We start from the raw sequence: 17384 nt of genomic DNA, 5'->3' as shown, positions 1-17384 counted from the left end.
CCGTGCCACTAATGCGCTTTCCTTGGATCTGTGGCAGCCTGTGCCACGCAGGCATGTGCCAGGGACACGTAACCACGTGTTACACCATGGCATAACCCTGGATAGTGAGGAGAACTCAGGTATTTCTCCAGGATCAAGTTACTAGCCACCCTTTCTGTCCACCAGCAAATGCCTTGCACAGGTCTGCGTGCTGCAGCAGCTGTACTTCAGCAGCATGACTGGCTGGCCTGGTACCTGCTTGTGTTGGAGTAGCAGATCATTACAGGATTAATTGCAACATTAGCTCTATTGCTCTGACAGCACAGGTCATGCTGCCTTGTAAGAGGTGTGTTGAAGTAGGGGAAAACCTCAGCCTTGGCTGAGTTGCAGATCAGGCCTGTATGGCCCCGTTGTGTCACTGCTCTTGTTGTTTTTCCCTCCTTTCCTTCTGGTACTGCTGCCTTCCCTTACTGCCACAACTTTAGTGTTATGTGAGACACCCCTTCAGCAATGCTGGGTTTTTAGGAGCGACACTGTGGTTTTGGGAGCCGTTTCTGGCACATTGAAAGGTTGGAGATGGCAACTGTCACTTTACTGAACAGTGTCTGAGTTTGCTGTTCAAAATATGGTCCGAAGAGTACTGCAGGGTGTGTGTGGGAGAGGAACCTCTCGACCCAGAAGCAGGCAGAGGCACTGGATTTTAGGAGAGTGCAAGCCCTGCAGGAGCACATGTAATGGCTACGGGGGACTCCAGGTGTGGATGGCTGCTGTACATCTGGCAGAGCGTATACTATACTGGCTTTTACATTTTTACTTGTATTCTAAAACACTTTTTCAGTAGATCTGTAGATCCAGATTCAGGAAATTTAAAGCTCCTCCCAACAGTGTATTTTTTTTCTGGTTCCATCTTGTGTACACGTTTAAAATAGTCCATGTAAACCAGCGTGAATTTTCTTTTTCTGGCTTGCAGATTTAGGGCTGGAGACAGAATTTAGTTTCTGGGGCATGATCTTATTTCAATAAAAACTGCAGAGCTGGATTGCCCAGCAGCTGAGTGTGGAGAGCCCTGAGTGTTTGCCTTAGTTTGTGAGGACGTCTATGTTGATTCACCCAAGCTCCACTAAACTACATTCCTAACTTGTGACTGATGGCAGCGTTGTTGGCAGGTTTTCAGGTTGTTAGTCTCTTCTGACTAGATACTGATGCTCTTGCTTTCAACCCTTAAATTTCGTGTCTGTCTTGCACATCTGTTATTAATTGACTGTATTTTTGCCTGATACTAGATGGCTATTCTTGTAGCCAGTGTGATGAAAGAGTAGCTACTCCAGGCTTCCTGCTGTGAGGGTTGAGTAGATAGTGGCACTACCTGTAGTGCTGGTAAAACATGACATGTGTCATGTGTGGTGAGATGCAACTGGATATGAGACTGGTTTGGATAAGTGCAACTTTGAAACATACGGGCCATGCTCTTCTGAAAGTTACAGTAACAGGGGTGTCATGGTTTTCTGTTGTCTTGGAGCAGTCACCTAATTTATTTTAATTTTTTTTTCTATAAAGCAAAAGCTGGCAGGCTGACAAACGGGCAGCTTACAGGACGGACTCTCTGGCTACTGACCATTTAGCTGGTAAGTTCATATTTTGGGAGAGCTATAGATCTTGCTGTTGCTGAGCTTACTTGACAGGGTGGCTTTCTGAGTGTCTCCCTAAGTCAGCAGGAGTTCAGGCACCTAAATAAGTTTCTCAGGAAGAGGCAGCTTCCTAGGCCCTTTCTCTTTTCTCTCTATGGATATACAATGATCTTGGACTGACTATCCAGACATTCGTATACTCATTTAAAAATTGCACACCATTAATAATTGATAGATTAATTAGATTATGCTTCAACAACTTATGGTGTCCCTCTTTCCAGTGACCTTCTTAGGTTGCACATCCTCTGCCTTCTTAATGAGGAGCTCTGGTTTTGGTGATCACTGTGCTTGGAGGAAATATCCCCCCTGAGTTCCTGTCTGGTTCAACAAGGGAACTGGGCAGCCAACGGGCACTGGGTGCTTTTCAAGAGGATAACAGGAAGAGTGCTCAGTAACAGATACTTTGTCTTCCTGGAGCAACTATGCATCCTGAGTAGTGATATGATTGCCTCCTCTGTCTCTTCCAGTGGCATACCCGGATTGTGTGTGGGTGGGAAGTCGACAATGAGCTCCGTGGCAGTTTTGACCCAGGAGAGCTTCGCTGAACACCGCAGTGGCCTGGCTCAGCAGCAAGTGAAAGGTAAGCAAACACAGCTGAGTTCCTGTGATGTGCCTCTAGGTCCAGATTGCACAGGCAATGTTCCATGTTCTTACCCAGGCTCACTGTGTGAGCACAAGCATGCAGACGTTGCATTCTCTGTTCCTAGATCAGTGTTTTCCCAGACTCTGGCTTTTCACCCTCAGCAGCACAGTGGTGGTGCTGCACAGTGGAAGGCTGTGAGGAGACAAGCCTTGACACTTCAGAGAGCTCTGGCTAGCAGTGCTGCCAGCCCTGGGAACGGAGCACATGCAAGAGTGGGGCACTGGGCTACATGAGAGCCTCATGGGATCAGTGTGCTGGGCTGTCATTTCCTTCCTTTGCTCAGCCAGGTGCTGGGAAAGTCACTGTAACCGTATGAACTGACTCAGTGATGGATTTTGGCAGCCATCCCCAGCTGTGAGCTGGCCCACTTGGCACAGCCCAGTGCACAACTGAATCGAACATAACGTACAGGCTTTCCCTGGACTTTGCCCTAACTATAGCCCTTCTCTCTGCCTTCCTCCTGAGCTTGTTTGTCTTATCCACTTCTGACCTGCACCCTTGCTCTGGTCCTTTCAATACTTTCTCCTCAGACTGTTCTCTCCTAATTAAGCCCCTCTTGACAAAGTTGGCAATAAGCTGCTGTTTGCTGCCACCATTCACTTGCACGTTCACTCCCTGCATGCATTGTGCCAGCTCAGACAAGGCTGTTTGTTCGTGGCATCCACTGCAGTCTGTGCTATGCTGAGGTCAGTCGTGCTCCAGACTTGGCAGCTCCACAGGCATAGATGTAATAGGATTAATAGCAGAGCACAAGCCATTTGCTCTCTCTTGTTAGTGGTGCCTAATTACAATTGCACTGCCTGTGAACAGGAGCACTTCTGCAGGGAGGGCGTCTCATTTACCCTATTTGCTTTACCCCAGTTACAGCTTTAAACTCTGAAGAAGAGAATGATCCTCCAACCTACAAGGAAGCCTTCCCTCCGCTCCCTGAGAAAGCACCATGTTTGGAAGCTGCCCAGGAACCCGCTGGTCCCTGGAGCAAAATTCGACCGATAAAGGCTTCTGTCATCACTCAGGTTGGTGGAATTGGATGTCTTTATCTCCCTTCTTTTCCCCACTCCCAAAAGTAGGTGAAGTGAAGCGTTCCCTGGAGTATGAAATCCTTGGTATGGCAGCCTGTTTGCTGTACTTTACCCTGGTACTGCAATTGAGAGCTAGGACTGCTCTGGAGGGGAAGGATGTGTTGGAAAACTGTCCAGAAAAAGCTCTGCATCCCTGTTTCACAAATAGCTGAAGAATGCCTGAAGGGAAGATTGCAGAATTCCTATAGTGAGTGCTGATCCCCCTTTATGAAGACTCCCAGTGTGGGACAGACTGCCTGCTGCAGTGCTCCTGCACTTCTCTGCAGCTGGTTGATGGGCTGCACAAACCTGGGAGGTCAGCATGCCACTGAAGTCCTGTATGGCCATGAGAGAGGGAGGCACTGTCGGGCAAAAGCACGCTGACAGCTTGCGGTGCCCTTTTATCTGTCCTGTGTCTGTGCAGGTGTTTCATGTGCCACTGGAGGAGAGGAAATACAAGGACATGAATCAGTTTGGAGAAGGCGAGCAGGCCAAGATCTGCCTTGACATCATGCAGAAGACAGGAGCTCACCTGGAGCTGTCTCTCGCAAAGGACCAGGGCCTTTCTATCATGGTCTCTGGCAAGCTGGAAGCAGTCATGAAGGCTCGGAAGGAAATTGTCGCTCGACTGCAGACTCAGGTGAGGGCAGCTAAGTGTTTCTCACTTCATCCTTGCTCTTCCCCAAGACTCCAAAATGCTTTGAGACCCTTGGGCATGTGTGCTTATAAGCCAAGGAGGTATTATTAGATGACTAATTCAGCTTTGCCACAAAAAAAGCACACAATTGGCAATTTGGAATGGAAATGAGACTTAAAATAGGGTTCAAAGCTAATTACAGGCCGTGGTGTTGCGTGAAGGGTGGAGTCTGCAATCTCTGACTTTGTGCTGAGGTGCTGGTGCTGGCAGGAGTGCAGGCCCCTCATACAAAGCTTGCAGTGTATGAGAACAGGCCGGTGCTTTCTCTGAAGTCCTTCAGAGGAGAACGTGGAGGGGTGGGAGAAAGAAAAGTAGAGAAGAGGGAATTCTGCCAAATGCTGAAAGCTTCTGATCAGGGTTCTGTGTGGTGTAACTCGAGCCACACTGGTAAGCAGTTGCAGCCCCCCTTGTTTCAGTTGCTTTTCTTTTCAGTTCTGTGGGTTTTGATTTCTTACCTTCAGATTGTTGAGTTCATAAGCAAGATGGTAGGTCGTGTTGGGGTATATCATAGCCAGGTGTCATGGTGTGTTTTAAAGTGTAATGCCCAAGGTAGTTAATGCAATAGTTAACACCCTGTCTGCTTAGTGCTGTTCAGCCCATGTGTCATACCCTGCCAGAGGGAAAAGAAAGGGACAAACCCTGCATAATTGCTTAGGTTGTGCTGCCACAATCCCTACCCCACTGTCCTCAAATATCCCTCCTACTGCCCTGGCCCTGGATCTGAAAGGTGTGTATGTATTCCAACTTCTTCTAGGCTTGGCTGGCACCAGTACATGGACACAGAGTTGAAGAAACACACTAAGTGATCTTTTTTTGATTTGATTTGTTTATTTTCTGTTGTAGCTTGAATTTTAAGTGTCTAATTAGTTAGTAGTTACATATTCACAGGGACCAAGAGCATGATAGCAATCCTAAGCTACTAGGTCAGTAAAAACTTGGTGAAAAGGGAAGAAGTCAGGAATCCCTGTTACAAACCAGCCCTTTAATGGTAAACTGAGAGAAGCTCTGGGGACCCCCTTTTCCAAGAGGAACCATCTTGAAGCAGTCCCTGGAGCAGCATGTGCTGTAATGAAAACACCTTAGCACTCAGTAGTGGTAAGCATCTCCGAGCTGTCTGCCTGGTGGAATGGGTTTTTGGTGTTGAATTTCAGTTTCCTAGGAGTCAGACTGTGTCTTGTTCTCTGTAGTCTTGGCAGCAGATATCAGAGTTCAGATAAACTCTGCTCCAGAGCCATCACCCCAGTTTCTCTCTGGTGCTGAGGGACTGTGAGACACTGGAGCATAGGCACCTCCTCATCTGTGCCTTAAGGCCTTTGCTAATTCAGAGTACTGCTCCTGTACAAACAGAAGGCTTTTGAGGGAATAATGGGGTTTAGACTCCTGGAATACAGGCACTGTAGATCAGCTGTTCTGGCATAATATCAGTCCTTGCACAGGATGTGCTGGAAGGCATTGTGTTTGCTCCTCAGTGGTACCACTAAGCAGCACATGACTTGCTTTCCCTGTGCAGGCGAGGGCTCTCTTAGATGTTTGGCTCTTGTGTTGCAGGCTTCAGCGACAGTTGCCATCCCCAAGGAGCACCACCGTTTTGTCATTGGAAAGAATGGCGAGAAGCTGCAGGACCTGGAGCTCAAAACTGCAACCAAAATCCAGATCCCCCGCCCAGATGACCCCAGCAACCAGATCAAGATCACCGGCACTAAAGAAGGGATTGAGAAGGCCCGACACGAGATCCTGCTTATCTCTGCTGAGCAGGTACTTCAGTCCTGTGATCTCTCATGTCATTAGCCAAATGGCCATTTTTCTTCTCCGTGGTATATTAGATGCTCGTGGCCACCATGGCCACAGCCAGTGGCTAATATTGTTGGATTGTTAGTCTGAACAGAGATGTACACCGTGCCACTGGCCGTATGAACACTGCTGCCAGGTTCTGTACCTTCTGGTTCTCCCTTTCATCCACCTCTGAAGTAGATAAGCAGTTTCATGTTTTGAAGTGAACCACAGTAGGTGCCAGCTGAGATATGGCAGAAGATTACAGATGTGAATATCATAAGTCGGCAACAGCAGTATTTGTAGATGGAAAGGGATGGAGCCTTCAAACTGAAAAGGGTGCTTGGGGCCAGAGTGTCAAGCAAGACAGCGTTGGGAATTTAGCTGTGTGTGGCAGAGATGATAATATTGATATCAGTTCCCACTGAGATCTGTTCTGGACCCTTCCAGGATAAGCGTGCCGTGGAGCGGCTGGATGTGGAGAAAGTGTACCACCCTTTTATTGCTGGCCCTTACAACAAGCTGGTGAGTGAGCTCATGCAGGACACGGGGACGCGCATCAACATTCCTCCACCCAGTGTTAACAAGACAGAGATAGTCTTCACAGGAGAGAAGGAACAGCTAGCTCAGGCTGTGGCTCGTGTTAAGAAGATCTATGAGGAAAAGGTATGGATGGTCCATAAAGCTTCCCATCTTCCCCCCACCTCCTCACAGCCCCTCTTCCCTTCTTGTTCTGCTTCTCAGTTGCATCGTCCTTGTGTCAATTCTTGCTCAGCAGCCCTTGCAGTACGTGGACCCAGGTCTTAGCATTTTCTTGCTCAGCAGAGTGGGACTTGGGGTGATTCTGCCTGGGAGGTGATAGATCTGATTTTCTGTGTCATGGGAATTAGCAGACCACTAAGAGCTCTCTGGGCGTGTTCACACAGGTGCTACAAAGGAAGGAGGGAAGTGTGAAGGCTACAGTGTGGCCAACTGACAGTATCAAAGTTGCTACACGAGTAAAAGTTGCTGAAGAGGGAATTTCATTTTATTTTCCACAGCTAGCTTCACTGTGAATATCCTTGTTGTAGGTTGTTGATATGTTTTCCCTCGTGGTTAGGTCTGTATTTATACCAGCCTGGATTTCAATAGAGATAATCAGCTTATAACCTAATAGCCTACACAGTGTTGCATTACCGCCCTGCCTGGGGACAGCTGGGCATTGTGCAAGGGCTGCAGTGTGTATGTGGTCTCTTCCATGTAGTGTCCCAGGGAGCTGACACAGAATTTTCATACTTCACCTGTGAATTTTTGAGAACAAGGCTTTCTGTAGGCAGCGTCCCAAAGATGCTAGGGTCCTGCAGAATCCCTGTGTTCACCTTTGCTTTGCTCTTTCCTGGGTGCAGAGGTTCACTGCATCTTGTGTCTCTCCCTTTCACTCTTGTCCTTCCTTGCTCCCTTGTGATTGATGCCCCAGTGCCTCTGCTCCTACAGAAAAAGAAGACTACTACCATTGCAGTGGAGGTGAAGAAGTCCCAGCACAAGTATGTCATCGGCCCCAAGGGGAATTCCCTGCAGGAGATCTTGGAGAAAACTGGAGTCTCTGTCGAGATCCCACCCACTGACAGCAGCTCAGAGACGGTGATACTGCGAGGCGAACCTGAAAAGCTTGGGCAAGCACTGACTGAAGTCTATGCAAAGGTATTGACGGGCCTCCTTTGGAAGCCCCATGAAGACACATTTGTGGGCACTGACAGGTGTTGGGGGGTGGTCTCAGTCAGTCTCAGTCGTGCTGTCAGAGATGCAGCTTAAAACTCAATACTGGGGGTGCGACATGAGAATTGGAATGGAATTTTTGTGGAAGCCTCTTCCAGTCTGTCCATCAAACAGCTTCTCTGTCTCTTAGGCCAACAGTTTTACCGTCTCCTCGGTCTCAGCCCCCTCTTGGCTTCATCGTTTCATCATTGGAAAGAAAGGACAAAACCTGGCCAAAATAACTCAGCAGATGCCAAAGGTATGGACGAGCTATTAGCTTAGCACCCACTGAAGCAGAATATGGTTTAGTCCAGATCGCTCCTTGTAGGAGAGAGAAATGTGTTCTAGCATGGATAAAACCAAGGAGGAAATTACACTAATCTTATAGTATTAAGAGGAGCTATGAACTTCTGTTGCCTCAAACACTATTCATCCTATTTTACTCTTAAGGGTTGAGTCCTTCAGAGGAAGCCTTATGTAGTACTATTTGGAGAACTGATATAGTAGGATACCTGCAAATGCTGATTTCAGTGAGGCTTCTCCCTGGTGAGTTAGATGGTATCTAGGGAAAGGTTAGATGAGGAACTTCTCCAAAGCCCTTGCAGTCTCCAGGACAGCATCAAAGCCTTATGATCTAGACATTGTGATATGACCAGAATTGTAAGTACCCTACTTGTGAAATCATGGGAATGATGTGTGTACCCTTAGTGGCAGAGATTGATGGTGTGGGCCTGACTGACTGCATTGGCCTGTCTTGTGTCTTGGAAAATTCTTATGGGTTTCCTTGCTTTGTGTCTCAAGGTTCACATTGAATTCACTGAAGGAGAAGACAAAATCACTTTGGAAGGACCTACAGAAGATGTGAATGTGGCTCAGGAACAGATTGAAGTCATGGTCAAGGATCTGGTAAGTTGGTGGTACTAGTTCTAGTATGTAAGAAGAAAATGGGGAAAGATGGGGCAACAGAGCACGGATGAAGCATAGATCCCATCTGCAGGGTATCTTGGCAGGCTTAACAGACCTTGCAGAAGGCAAGTGGTGTGGCAGATGAGCAAAACCCTTGGTTATGAAGCTTGTCCATAGCATTCTTAAAAAATCAGCAGTACATCTTAAGTCTTTTGATGCAGAGAAGGAAGGATTCTCTTTCAGTCACAGAGAAGGAAGGATTCTCTTTCAGTCACAGGTGGAGAAGCATTTAAGTCCCTTAAAATGTTATATAAGCATGGTGCTCTCAGCTCAAACCAGAGGAGTGTTCTGCTCTGCTCAACAGCAGGGAGGAATGATTGTAGCTGGCTGCTGGAGACTCAGTGCCAGCACTGGCAGTGGGCAGTCACGTCGGGCACAAACAGCAGCAGAGGGGGCCTGCCCTGCCTAACCCTGTTCAATTCTTTATAGATCAGCCGGATGGATTACACAGAAATCAACGTAGACCACAAATTTCACCGACACCTCATTGGCAAGAGTGGAGCTAACAGTAAGTGGGATGCCTTTCTAATCCTTCCTGTGTTCGGACTTTCTGTGTTTAGTCGATCATATCGTGGCTCTGCAGCTCATCCAGGGTGCTGTCCTCTGCTCTTCTGGAGTGACATTAGGACAAGGAGATGAATGGGCAGTGAGGCCTTGGCATGTGTGAAGTGTCTTAGAAAGTTGAACAGATTGCTTTGCCATGTCCTGGAGGAATTTTTTTGGGGGAGAGTTGGATTGGAGAATTCTCTTTTCTCTTTTTTTTCAAGTCCATCTATATGAATTGTATTTTAGCGGTTAATTGGGGGTGATCAAAATCTGCTTGGTGAGTTTCTCCCCAAAAAAGACTTTGGGATTGGAAATGCGTGAGCATCTTCTGGTCTAAATGTGGTGTTGTTCGGGGAAGAAACAGATGCCTCACTCTGGCAGCTGAACTAGATGCTACAGTATTTACTTGTACAGATTCTTATATGGCATGGATCTGCTCTCGCTGAACCTCAGGGTGAAGAGGCATTTTCCCCTGGTTCAACCCCACTGCTCTTGCTTCTCCTCAGAGGCTGATTTACTTCTTAAACAGCCTCTAAGCAGTGATAGTCAAGGTGCCTTGCTTCCAAATTTTGGCCTAGCAGAGTGTGTCACCACAGCCCTTGCCTTGCAGTTAACAGGATTAAGGACCTCTACAAGGTGTCAGTGCGCATTCCCCCGGACAATGAGAAGAGCAACCTGATCAGAATTGAAGGAGACCCACAGGGGGTCCAACAGGCCAAGAAAGAGCTGCTGGAACTCGCTTCCCGTATGGTTAGTGGGATGTGATTGCCTGGGAGGCCGCAGGGTTTGGACTCTTATGTTCCCTACTAACCTTCTGGTGCAGGTGTGTGCCCCTAGCCTACTGAGCACTTGGATCTCATGACAAATGCAAGTTCCTCTATTCCCTTGGATCCCCTTTTCTGTCAACCTAGAGTGAATTATGTCTGGAAGAGAAAAGAGGGACAATCTGTCAGGCAGCAAACTGGTGATTACAAGTATGTGGCTCTCCTGCTGAACACTCTGTGTAAACTCTCTTCTCCTCAGGAAAATGAACGCACCAAGGACCTAATCATTGAGCAGAAATTTCACCGGACCATCATTGGGCAGAAGGGTGAGCGGATCCGGGAAATCCGGGAGAAATTCCCAGAGGTAAGGCTTTCTAGGAGGTAAGGAGTCCAGAGAGGATGTTTTCTGCTTGGGTAGTAGACACATTGTCACTAAAGTCATAAATTTAGTGTCTCTGTAAGTATGAGAAATGTGTAGCTAATATGTGTCTGCTCCTACATCTAATGTGTTTGAAAAGATGGTTCTTTTGGCCAGAGACTGCTAACATGGTTACCCTCTTCCAGAAGGAAAAGGGAATGTGCACGTGTCTGACACAGTTCTTGCATTTGCTTGAGTTGACTCTAAATGACCATCTCCTGCAGGTTATCATCAACTTCCCAGACCCTGCACACAAGAGTGACATCGTCCAACTCAGAGGTCCCAAAAACGAGGTGGAGAAGTGCACCAAGTACATGCAAAAGATGGTGGCAGACCTGGTGAGGGCACCTTCAATCTGCTGTTCTCTCCCCCATGTCTGGATAACTCTGAATTAGAGCAAATTGTAGTAGCTTGGCTAGGGCTGACACACTTCAAGATGAGGGAGCTGAGGACATTGTTATATCTGGATGGGGGCAGGTGGGTAATACTTGTTATGTAAGAGCATAGGAGAAGGTACCTGCCTTTGCTTATTCATGCAAGTCTCTTGTACAGAGAATTCCTTGGGTCTAAGCCTGTTGTCAAAAGCTTGTTTATCAAATTCCTGGGATGGCACCTCACTTGCCATGACAGTGTAATCTTCAATTCTCCCTTCCTTTCTCCCTTAGGTTGAAAACAGCTTTTCTATCTCTGTTCCCATCTTCAAACAATTCCACAAGAATATCATAGGGAAAGGAGGTGCCAACATCAAGAAGGTAAGATATCTTTCCTGTCTCCAGTGCCTATTGTGGTCACTGCCTGCAGCGAGGTCTCTCCTGCTCATTGGTAATGTAAAATGAAGAAACCTCCAAGGCCTTTTTTTCCAACATAGGACACCTCTCAAATGATTTTTTTGGATTTTTTTTTTTGTGGCAGATCCGTGAAGAAAGCAACACCAAAATTGATCTCCCGGCAGAGAACAGTAACTCAGAGACAATTGTTATCACAGGCAAGAGAGCAAACTGTGAGGCTGCTCGCCACAGAATTCTGGCTATCCAGAAGGAACTGGTAAGTGAAACAGCTGGCCTGTGACAGATGAGGGACATGAAAATATAAATATAGGAGATATAAATATAGAAGTGCCTGTAGTGGGGGTGGGCAGGGAGGAGACAAATGTGGGTGTCAGTGTGTTCTTGACACTTCAACTGAAGTTTGTGGCTGCTCGTGTGTTAGGAGCGGCCAGTCTCAATTCCCTCTGGTCAGGCATTTCTTACACACAGCTCCTGCAAAGCTCCTGGCAATGTGGGAATTAGAGGGAAAGCAGAGTGGGTGCAAACACATTGCTGCAGCTAGACTAACATCCCATACTGTCCTCCCTTAGGCCAACATCACAGAAGTGGAGGTCTCCATTCCTTCCAAACTGCACAATTCCCTCATTGGCGCCAAAGGCCGCTTCATCCGCTCCATCATGGAGGAGTGTGGTGGAGTCCACATCCACTTCCCCACCGAGGGCTCTGGGAGTGACACCGTGACCATCAGGGGCCCAGCCCAGGATGTGGAGAAAGCCAAGAAACAGCTGCTGCATCTGGCAGAGGAGAAGGTGAGCCTTGTCTCATAGGGGAAGGAGCAGGTTGGTTTGGCCAGCTGTTTCTTCTGGGGGCTTGAAGTGACTCACTCTGCCTGCTGGGAAGCCTCTAGCACCAGACAGACAAATCCTCTTTTGAGGGATTTGAGTACAGATTGGACAAGGCTCTTCTGGCCCTCATGGATAGAAGAACTGGCTGTAATGCTTCTCTGCCCAGGCTGGCAACACACTTAAAAGAGTTAAGGCTCTCTGCTCTTGTGACTTCAATGCACTTGGGTATCCACATTTCTCCAAAACAGCTTCTGCAGATGTCCTTCACTTTTTTCTTGATCTCTGAATTTCAGCTCCAGTTCTTCCATTTCACTACATGTATGCAGGTTTGAGAACTTCAGAGTACAAGATGTTGCTTGGAGTTGTGGCTGACTGACTGACTGACTGGTCATTTTAATAGCAAAAGCCCCTGTCTAGGGTCAGCATGTGAACATGTTCCCCATGTGAATTGGGTGGTTGCCTCTGTGGCCTGGTTTGCAGCAGTCACTTAGCAAATGGTTGTACTGCCTTGCGTGAGGGTCAAACCAGGCTTCTAGGGAAGCCTCTGCTTGTATTCTCACTGGTCATGCTGAGTGTACAGTTAGATTTTCAGCCCTGAGAACATCTTTAGGGTAGTGTTTTTAATCTTAAGACATTGTTTACCTTTTTTACTTCAACAGCACTCTGCATCCACCTTGCTCTTGCAACACTCTGTATGTGGGTGTGGGTAACATTCCCACATGCTGATTGTTGATGCTGGTGGGTATTTTCTATATATTGACATGCTCCACGGGTCTCTGGCTCCTTTCAGCAAACGAAGAGTTACACCGTGGACCTCCGTGCAAAGCCAGAGTACCACAAGTTCCTTATTGGTAAGGGTGGTGGCAACATACGTAAGGTGCGTGACAATACTGGGGCCCGCATCATCTTCCCCACCTCTGAGGACAAAGATCAGGAGCTGATCACTATCATGGGAACAGAGGAGGCTGTCAAAGAGGCACAGAAGGAGTTGGAGGCCCTCATCAAGAACTTGGTATGATCTACTTTTTCTACATTCCTTCCTCTCACTGTAGCAAAATGTAGCAAGTCAGTGTGGAGGACCTGCTTGCCTAAAACCATTTGCTGCCCTTCAAGGGGGCTCAGGAGGATCATTCTTGTTGTTCCTTTTTGGGGTGAGGTTGTAAGCTGATTGATGTTGAGTGCAGCCATCTCATGCTTATCACCAGGACAGGCAGGGCTGACTAGCTGTCATCTATTGGTAGGATAACGTGGTTGAGGACTCCATGGTGGTTGACCCCAAGCACCACCGCCACTTTGTCATCCGGAGAGGACAAGTTCTGCGTGAGATTGCAGATGAATATGGTGGTGTGATGGTCAGCTTCCCACGCTCCGGCACCCAGAGTGATAAAGTCACCCTCAAGGGAGCCAAGGATTGTGTGGAGGCAGCCAAGAAACGCATCCAGGAGATCATCGAGGACCTGGTATGTCACAGAAAAACTGTTTGTTCTGTACTTTGTTGCTTCAGCGGTGCCCTCCTTGAACCTGCTGTGTGGCCAAGCTTTATGAGAACAAGTCCTGTGGTAGTTCTGGGATTTGAACCTTTGCTGTCAACCTGCTGCCCAGGTCTGCAGCCTGGGCAGTGGCAGCTGGCTCCAAAATGGCAATGCTATGTGAAGGAATTGCCTCCTCTGACCATCTTCTGACTCCCCTCTGTCCATTTTGGATTTCACCATGCACAATAATCCTGTTTTCTGGTGTGAAAGAGGCTACATCACAATAGAGCAACTCTGCTTTCCCACAGGAAGCTCAAGTGACAATCGAATGCACCATCCCACAAAAGTTCCACCGCTCCATTATGGGCCCCAAAGGATCCCGGATCCAGCAGATCACCCGGGACTATGGTGTCCAGATCAAATTTCCTGACAGGGAGGAGAACCCAGGTATACCTATGGATGCATGTTCACGTGCTAGTTGGGATGATCAAATAAGTGTAGTGTGCCAGCACTCCATACCAGTTGACATGTTCTATTTAAATCTATGGAGAACTGATCCCTGGTGTTCCCGCAGTGTCCTTGAATCTGGGCTTAGCATCAACCTTGCCCTCTTGGGAAGAGGGGACACTTTTAGGAGGTCAAACCACAGACCTGGGTGTTGTGGATGTGTTGTCACTGCAGAGTGCAGGGAGTACAAGGACCTACCCCAACAAAAAGGGCTCTATGAGCTTACCAAGGCCTCTCTGAGCTCTCACTGCTGGCTGAGCCTGAGGATCTGAAGGTGGGGGGATGAAAGCAGGGAGGGGGCTCTGTGCATTGAACACAAGACTTTCCATGTTTCCAGCTCCTGTTGCAGATCCAACTGTGCAGGAAAACGGTGAGGAAGGTGGGGAAGGCAAGGACGGGAAGGACACAGATCCCAGCTCTCCGAAGAAGTGTGATATCATCATCATCTCTGGCCGCAGGGAGAAGTGCGAGGCAGCAAAGGAGGCACTGCAGGTGTGTGGCTTTCTCAGCCCCTTACCCTGTTTAGATAGTGATGCCTGGATGTGAGCTTTGGTGGTGGTAGTAAAAGCTGGTCAGTGCAGGGTGCAGTGCAGGTGGTCAGTGATGCTGGCTGTAGAGGGGGTCTGCACCACTCAGGGGAAGCCCCTTTGCTCTGTGACTTAACCTGACGACTTCAGTCATAGTATACCTTGCATGACCTTACAATTGCTAGAGCTTGTGGGCAGCCCCAAGCTATTTGCCATAGAAGTATGACATGCTTGTTTTATGGAGCACAGCTGGAATGAGGAGGAGTTTGACTGAGGCTGAATCATTCCAGCTTTAGCAGACCTTGCCACGCTCTTTTAGTTATGTCTTCCAAGTCTCTGCTAGACTTGGAAAATGCCAAGGATATGAAAATAGCCTGTCCCCCGGGTTGGGTTTCAGATTGCTTGTTTGGAAAACATGCTTCAATACACAACAGGTCATCTTGGTGTTCCCAGCTGTTCTCTCTTCCTGTAGAGTTTGTATCCTGACTACGGGGGAATGTACCTCAGTTCAGCAACATGTTCTTTTGGGCAAGTATACAGCAAGCTGGGAGACAGGAGAAGTCTTTTCACTGGTAAACTGTGCTCCATCCCCTGCAGGCTCTGGTTCCTGTCACCATTGAGGTGGAAGTTCCCTTTGATCTTCACCGTTACATCATTGGCCAGAAAGGAAGCGGGATCCGCAAAATGATGGATGAGTTTGAAGTAAGTTGTTCCCCTTTATCCTGGAGAACCTCTAAGTGACCGCATTTAGGGTGGTGACAGCCACTTGCAACATACTCAGGTCTGTCACAGCTTGACCGTGGAACCCAGGCTCTGTAGTAGGAAAATGATCCCTGTGTGATTTGGTCCCTGGCTCCAGGGCTCAGCAGATTTTGTGCTGAAGCTGTATGATCAGTGTTGGTGTCGTGAGTGTTGTATGACTTGTTTGGCATCTGCAGGGATTCCTCACCAGTGTGAGAATTGCTTTCCTCCTGGGCCATGGGAAACAGCTGTGCCTGCCCATTTAGGAGAATTCTCCAGAGCCAACAGGGGCTCCCAGAGCTGGTGCATGTTGGCTGCAGTCAGTGCTATTGAACGTGTATTTGTTTCCTGGCCTCTCTGGGCTGGTACAGGGACTGCTGGGGACTTAAGCCCTGCAGCAAAGCAGCCTGATAATGGCTGGAAAAATAGAGTTCTCTTCAAAAACCGTCTAGAAATGGTCCCAGGCAACTGACTCTGGGTGCCCCAGCTTGATGACCTCCAGAGGTCCTTTCCAACCTGAACCATTCTGTGGTTTTTAGGCTGCCTGGGTGGGAGCTGGTCTTGGTGGCAGGGGAGACGAGTGAGATGCCAACCTGCAGTGAGAGGCATCACAAGTGATACAGAACAAGCAGTGATACAAAATTATAATCACTACTTGTTACTCAGGTGAACATCCAGGTGCCTGCTCCTGAGCTGCAGTCGGATATCATCACCATCACTGGGCTGGCTACCAACCTGGACCGTGCCAAGGCCGGGCTGCTGGAACGAGTGAAGGAGCTGCAAGCTGAACAAGAGGATCGGGTAAGGCCTGTGCCTGTCCTTCTTCCTTCCAGACAAGCAGGGCTTCAGCCTCTGGGCACAGACTCCTGGAACCCCTCACCTTTTAAGACCACCCTTAGATGTTCTGTGGGTGTTAAGTGAGTTAACCAAAGGTAACTCATTTAACACGAACTAATGGGAGAGTTTGGGGATGTAACTTTGGACTGTCAGTCTCTCTCACCTTCATGTGCCTTCGAGACACTGCTGGGTAGGAATCTCACTGTGCTGGGAGTCTCTCTGTACCGATCCTCACTGAATCCTTATCACAGCTCTGAATAAATAGGTGAGGGATGAGTTGGGTGGTTGTTTGCTGTTTGTAGTTTCCAGCTGAACTTAGTGAAAGCACAAGGTCCCAGCAGATAGCTTGGGTGCTCTTCTGTAACCATGTACACTTAAGCAATGGTGCTGCAGATTATGTTCCAGGCATCTCAGAAGTCAGAAGGAAATGCTGGGACTTCAGTGGATGTCACTGGACCAGCCATGGTGCGTTCCCTGCTCTCACTCTGCTTCTCCTGTTCCAGGCCTTGCGAAGCTTCAAGCTGACAGTCACTGTGGATCCCAAGTATCATCCTAAAATCATTGGGCGGAAGGGAGCAGTGATCACCCAGATACGCACAGAGCATGAGGTCAACATCCAGTTCCCTGACAAGGATGATGAAAGCCAGGTGAGACATCAGAGGTAGTACAAGGATGGCTGGTGGTTGTCTCTGAGCATCTTCTCGAGAGCTCTGAACTCTCTCCACTGCCCTTGGATAAGGCGGATGGTAAACGGGATTAGCAGGGAGAAGGCTTGCTCCATTGCTTATGAGCCTGATCTCTCAACACATGTCCCTGTGCCCCAGGCCCAAGACCAGATCACCATCACTGGCTATGAGAAGAACGCCGAGGCTGCCCGGGATGCCATCATGAAGATCGTTGGGGAGCTGGAGCAGATGGTGTCTGAGGATGTGACTCTGGACCATCGTGTTCACGCACGCATCATCGGTGCACGTGGTAAAGCCATCCGCAAAATCATGGATGAGTTCAAGGTGAGCGGTGGGGCGATGCAGCACAGGTCAGGCTGGACCTGGGTGGCCACTTGCTCCTGGTACCAGCTTGGTGCTGAATTCAGGAGCCTGAGGCTCACATCTCGTGGTCTTGTGCCTCTTGAGCACCTTCAGCTGCAGCAGACACAAAAGAAAGCCAGTGCTGCCCTGCTCACCTCCAGCTGTGTTCCCACCAGCATACGAGCAGCGTCCCTGGGCCATGGCACCCTGGTATGCTCAGGATATCTGGGCTGTCTGGACACCACATCCAGACACCAGCTGAAGCATCCCCACACTACCTCAACTCTGAGTCACACTCCTCTGAGAGCCAGGCTGGGAGCTTTTCCTGTTTTGCTGGAACCCAGCCAGAAGAGGAACCTGAGAATGCTTCCTTGTTGCTCTGGATTAGCCCTGC

General features: G+C 48.5%; 1 protein-coding gene across 3 annotated transcripts in view; it reads left to right on the top strand.

The window, feature by feature from the left end:
* Positions 1-17384, top strand: part of LOC113989937 (high density lipoprotein binding protein) — a 39125-nt gene that overhangs the window by 16623 nt on the left and 5118 nt on the right. For all 3 annotated transcript variants that reach the window (XM_027724943.2, XM_039391154.1, XM_027724944.2), the window contains exons 2-25: positions 1537-1604; positions 2135-2247; positions 3172-3326; positions 3796-4011; positions 5617-5823; positions 6289-6504; positions 7312-7518; positions 7724-7831; positions 8374-8478; positions 8968-9046; positions 9695-9834; positions 10108-10212; positions 10491-10604; positions 10932-11018; positions 11179-11310; positions 11624-11842; positions 12669-12890; positions 13120-13338; positions 13659-13797; positions 14195-14349; positions 14982-15086; positions 15792-15926; positions 16466-16609; positions 16787-16972. In XM_027724943.2, the coding sequence (XP_027580744.1) occupies positions 2172-2247; positions 3172-3326; positions 3796-4011; positions 5617-5823; positions 6289-6504; positions 7312-7518; positions 7724-7831; positions 8374-8478; positions 8968-9046; positions 9695-9834; positions 10108-10212; positions 10491-10604; positions 10932-11018; positions 11179-11310; positions 11624-11842; positions 12669-12890; positions 13120-13338; positions 13659-13797; positions 14195-14349; positions 14982-15086; positions 15792-15926; positions 16466-16609; positions 16787-16972 (3471 nt within the window). In that variant the 5' untranslated portion in view covers positions 1537-1604; positions 2135-2171. The remainder of the gene's footprint in view (positions 1-1536; positions 1605-2134; positions 2248-3171; positions 3327-3795; positions 4012-5616; positions 5824-6288; positions 6505-7311; positions 7519-7723; positions 7832-8373; positions 8479-8967; positions 9047-9694; positions 9835-10107; positions 10213-10490; positions 10605-10931; positions 11019-11178; positions 11311-11623; positions 11843-12668; positions 12891-13119; positions 13339-13658; positions 13798-14194; positions 14350-14981; positions 15087-15791; positions 15927-16465; positions 16610-16786; positions 16973-17384) is intronic.

This window comes from Pipra filicauda, unplaced genomic scaffold (genome assembly GCF_003945595.2).
Source record: "Pipra filicauda isolate LSUMZ 115617 unplaced genomic scaffold, ASM394559v2 scaffold90_size2875636_pilon, whole genome shotgun sequence".
NCBI lineage: Eukaryota > Metazoa > Chordata > Aves > Passeriformes > Pipridae > Pipra > Pipra filicauda.
The sequence above is the reverse complement of the archived record's forward strand: the minus strand, read 5'-3'. Positions and strand labels throughout refer to the sequence as shown.